The sequence below is a fragment of the Penaeus chinensis genome, chromosome 10 (assembly GCF_019202785.1).
Source record: "Penaeus chinensis breed Huanghai No. 1 chromosome 10, ASM1920278v2, whole genome shotgun sequence".
Lineage (NCBI taxonomy): Eukaryota > Metazoa > Arthropoda > Malacostraca > Decapoda > Penaeidae > Penaeus > Penaeus chinensis.
The window spans coordinates 8,259,946-8,264,335 of NC_061828.1; the positions used below are offsets into that span (position 1 = coordinate 8,259,946).

The 4,390-nt window shown below is 35.4% G+C and overlaps 1 protein-coding gene across 1 annotated transcript in view; it reads right to left on the minus strand.

Annotated features, from left to right (window-relative positions):
- Positions 1 to 3,269, minus strand: part of LOC125029618 (microtubule-associated tumor suppressor candidate 2-like) — a 15,652-nt gene extending 12,383 nt beyond the window's left edge. The window contains exon 1 of the mRNA XM_047619603.1: positions 3,108 to 3,269. Within this exon, the coding sequence (XP_047475559.1) occupies positions 3,108 to 3,207 (100 nt within the window). The 5' untranslated portion in view covers positions 3,208 to 3,269. The remainder of the gene's footprint in view (positions 1 to 3,107) is intronic.
- Between the last annotated feature and the right edge of the window lie 1,121 nt (positions 3,270 to 4,390).

The following is a 4,390-nucleotide window of genomic DNA, read 5'->3' on the forward strand; positions in this document are numbered from 1 at the left end:
ACGCATGCATGACCCATCGCCGAAGAGATAAAATGCCGAATAATTCTTATATAATATTCTGTAACTGTTCACTTGGCCATTTAAGGAGTATTTAAAAGACAATTTATAATGAAACGCAGGTGAAAATGGCCTAAGATTATACCAAAGGTATGTTCACTAAAACGTACTACAATTTGACATCATAGATAACATTCATAAATAGGCGATAAATAATCGTTTGATCTTTATTTTTTTATATTTTTTTACGTAACTTGTATTTATCATTAAACTCATAAGAAGCAAGAATTTACAATCGCAATTATACATTTTTTTAAAGTATATTTATCTATAAGCAGACAGATGAATTAACACGACTGAAGTTCAGAGTCACAGCCTGAGCAATACATTCGAATTTGTGTACTTTTGATAAACAGCAAGCGATTCTTTGAATCAATGTACACATAAGCAGGTAGCTCCAATTCCATTTAAGCTATTAAACACAAAAATGAAATTGAGTTTTTCGGCTGTTAATGGCATGAAACTCTTCGTTATAGGAGAAAATTTTGGTTTTACCTCTGGTAATTATAAAATCGAGTAAATTATATAAATAATTATGTATCTAGTTATATATGGTGCACTCTCATTGGCTAAACATAATGACGTCACTAGCTCTGCCCCTTTTTTTCATTCCAACAATTTGTGCAATATTTTCAATGTAATTTCTTTGAAATTATTCAGTAATAACAATGATGAAATAAATACAGCAAAAGAATCAAAGAAAAAACGTATTTGCAATGAATAAAGGTGATGAGGCGGGGCTTAGCTCTGGAGTTGCCAACTAAGGATTTCATCAAGATTAGTGGGTCTCCCTAAATAAAAATACCTTGCTTCGAGTAAAGCTCCACCAATACGAAAATATTACCTTTTCTTTTGTTTTCCATATAAATTATATTAATGATATATGATAATAAAGATGACGATAACAATTAAAATAGTAATAATGATGATAATGACAATAATGATAATTACTTCTATTATTACCATTATCATTACGATTACTGTTATCATTATAACTATAGTAATAAAAATACTATAAACATGAATAGTTTTTTTCCCCTAGACCTAGTTTATATCTTCAAACACATCAGGTAGCAAGAAATTCCTGTAGATAACCATCCACTTACGAAATATAGCAGGAAAGGTCGGCATAATTAATGAATAAGCACAATATAAATGTATTATTTTTTTATGATAACAATTTTCATCACTGTCATTGCTATGATTACTTTTATAATGTATTATAATTTACTATTTATAATGGTTAACATCACCACTATGTGAATAATAACTTTAACAGTAATGATATAGCATGGTAGGAATGTGGAAGTCAATCAAGTAACTTAGTTTTTCTTAGGACAATTAAGTTATACCCATAATTCTAGCATGCGGTGTGGCACTCAGTGCCTGCTATTCAAAACTCAATTACCATAATAATCATATTGCTTCTTGTATATGTGAACAGCACCATGGAACATGGGACGCTGTGTGTGTCGGCTGATTTCATTCCAGCGGTACACTTTGACTCGATGGGTTTTCGTACGCCCGACAGCGTCAATGCTCCGCCTACACGTCTTGAAATTGCAATTACTTGGTGCAGCAGATAAAGCCTTACTTTTCTAGGATTGGCAACATTGCAGTGTTTATTTCGTTCATCACTCATCAGTTTATAAACATTTATAATTAACATCATTCTTTGGAAGGCTTCTATATAATTTTCTTCGCAAATTGATAATAACAGTAATAAGGAAGGTGTAAAATCCAATAAATGCAGCAACAAAATTACAAAAAATCGTTGAAAGCGACGGAATATCGGACGGATAAGTAGCGCATGATGTAAGCGAGAGAAATCAAATGAGCCATTGAGATTTATGCTGGAACGTGACCATAGGCAGTGACGTCCAGCAGGATAAAACCAATCAGATATGAATTAGATCATCACGTGACAATAGAAGCTGGGCCTAGAATATCATTGCAAAATATTGAGTAACGACGCGAGTTTATTATACCCGAGAAATCACGGTGTACTGCCTGTGGAAGCACTGTGCTCGAACTGTAAGACACCGTCTCATTACAGAGAAGACCAGCCCATCACCAGCTCTTCGTCGAGGCCGAGAAGCTGAACTCTCCGCTGACCGGTGAGGAACGGCGGAGACGATCACGATTCCCGCCAACCACGACCCGGAAGACCCCCGAGTGCTTGGGTTAAGGTGTGGGTAAAACCTCTACTGGGTCTGGGCTCTCTCCTGCCGGAACCTATGAGGTGAAGATTTTCTGGACCAAGTGGGTAGTGAGGGTAGCCCCCAAAAGGGGATATAAGGTGGCGAAGACCCCTGTTTAACCTGGAAGTGGATATGTTGTGCTTTCCCGTGTATTACCGATATTTCTCGACCCCCCCCCCCCTCAACTCCCTGATATGTATCATGCCCTCCCTACCTATCGGGACCGATATCGTAGCTGTGCATTGTTAGCGAAGGAAATGAGCGCTAGATTCGTTCGAAACACGACGAAAACTATAGGGAAAATATATTATTCATAGGATTATAAGTGTTAGGCGTCATTTCCAAATTTAATCAATTCACACTTGAAATATTACTTTGCAGTGCCAGCTTCGCCCGATGGCATGCCCTGCCTTGACCAATCAGTTATGCTTCGCCCATCGCGCGAGGCCAGCGCACACATGCGTGCTGGAATGCTATCTGGCATGTTTGGATACCCGTTTTATTAGCGGCTTAATCCTGTTCTAATCAAAACTATGGAAATTCAGCCTAACCATTAGAGGACGTGTACCAAGGTCGTCACAAACTGTATGATATATATTCAAACATTATGCAATAGCGGTATAAGGAATATATTTTTATTACACACTTTTTGGGGAAATGCCCAGTTATATGTTATGCAAAATGCAGTCTTTTATTTTAATTTTACTTGCATAGCGTAAATTGAACAATGTTACATATTTAATGACTTGCATAATAAATAAAACGCAAAATATTGCCGTTTCCACGTGTCAACTTCCGGTGCCATGTAATTACAACTTTTTAAAATCCTTTATCACTCTTTTTTTTTACCTTCTCTAGCCCTTCTCATCTGTTGCATTATGGACTCTTCATATTTGCTGATACTATCAAGTATCAAATCCAATTTGGGTGCTTTCTCATCCATTGCCATGCGCTAATAAGGCCTGTAATAATCTTTTTGAAGAGACGCTTGATCGTGCCTTCGCTGATGAGTTGATGACGTATCACTCAACTTTTTTTCCCGATCGTACGTTTTTATGTGTTGTTGTACGCGCATTACCCACCCTCCCCTTGCTCCCTACTTTTAAAATCTGCTATTACATCTTTTTTATCACTTCAGTTTCTCCTTCTCACCTATGATGATAAGTTTATTGAAGGTTCTGTTGAGTAAAAGGAGATAACAAGGCCAGAGTGAATAATGGTTTATTATTTTTACAATATTTTGGTACTATATTTCGACTTCCGATAGTCTGTCTGTCGGTAAAGATAAAATAGATAGTAAAACACGGTAGATGTTTCTATTTTTCTGACATTTGTTGAATAAATACCGTAAAATATATTTATTATTAAATATTATTCGAAATCGGCCGTCCGACTTGGGTTATTACACTGTATTAACATGATATTACGAAAGTAGAATGTATAACCATCTCCGAAGAAACAGTTTGATGTATATCGTAATTATATGTTATGATACTTTAATTATGTCCAAACACGTCTTGATACTGAATTCTTATCCTAAACTCAAAAAAAAACAACAACAATGAAATCGAATTTAATGGTATCGTTTACCAATGATCTTTATCGTGCAACAGGGGTAACAAACTTACAGAAGATGTCTCCTGTTATGTATAAACAAAACATAATATAAGTTGCGTAATATATCTGCATATATATTTCACGCTTTAAGTTTTAACTCAAAGGTTCTTATATTCCATTAAAAGACACAAATCGACAAAAATAAACAATAACGTAGGAAAGCAGGAATATAAATATATAATAAAAATAGATTCAACACTTACTCCGAAAAGTGAATTGTGAAACAGAGATGAAAATGAATGATACTGCAAAGAAAATAATAGAATATGTAATACGAAAAAAAGAAAAAAAGAAAAAAAGAAACAGGACTGTAAAAGAGATTCTCAATTGACCGAATACTATTATAGCAAACGACGAGCCTAAAAGCCACACTCTCAATAAGACCTGCTTAAAAACGCCATAGTAAGCAGGAATGACTTATAGTGTAGATACGAAAAGAAAAAAACTTAAAGAGAAAAAATGAGAAGAAACAGGTTGAAGCAAAGACGCTCGCTTGACTCTCTCTGAACCTCGCC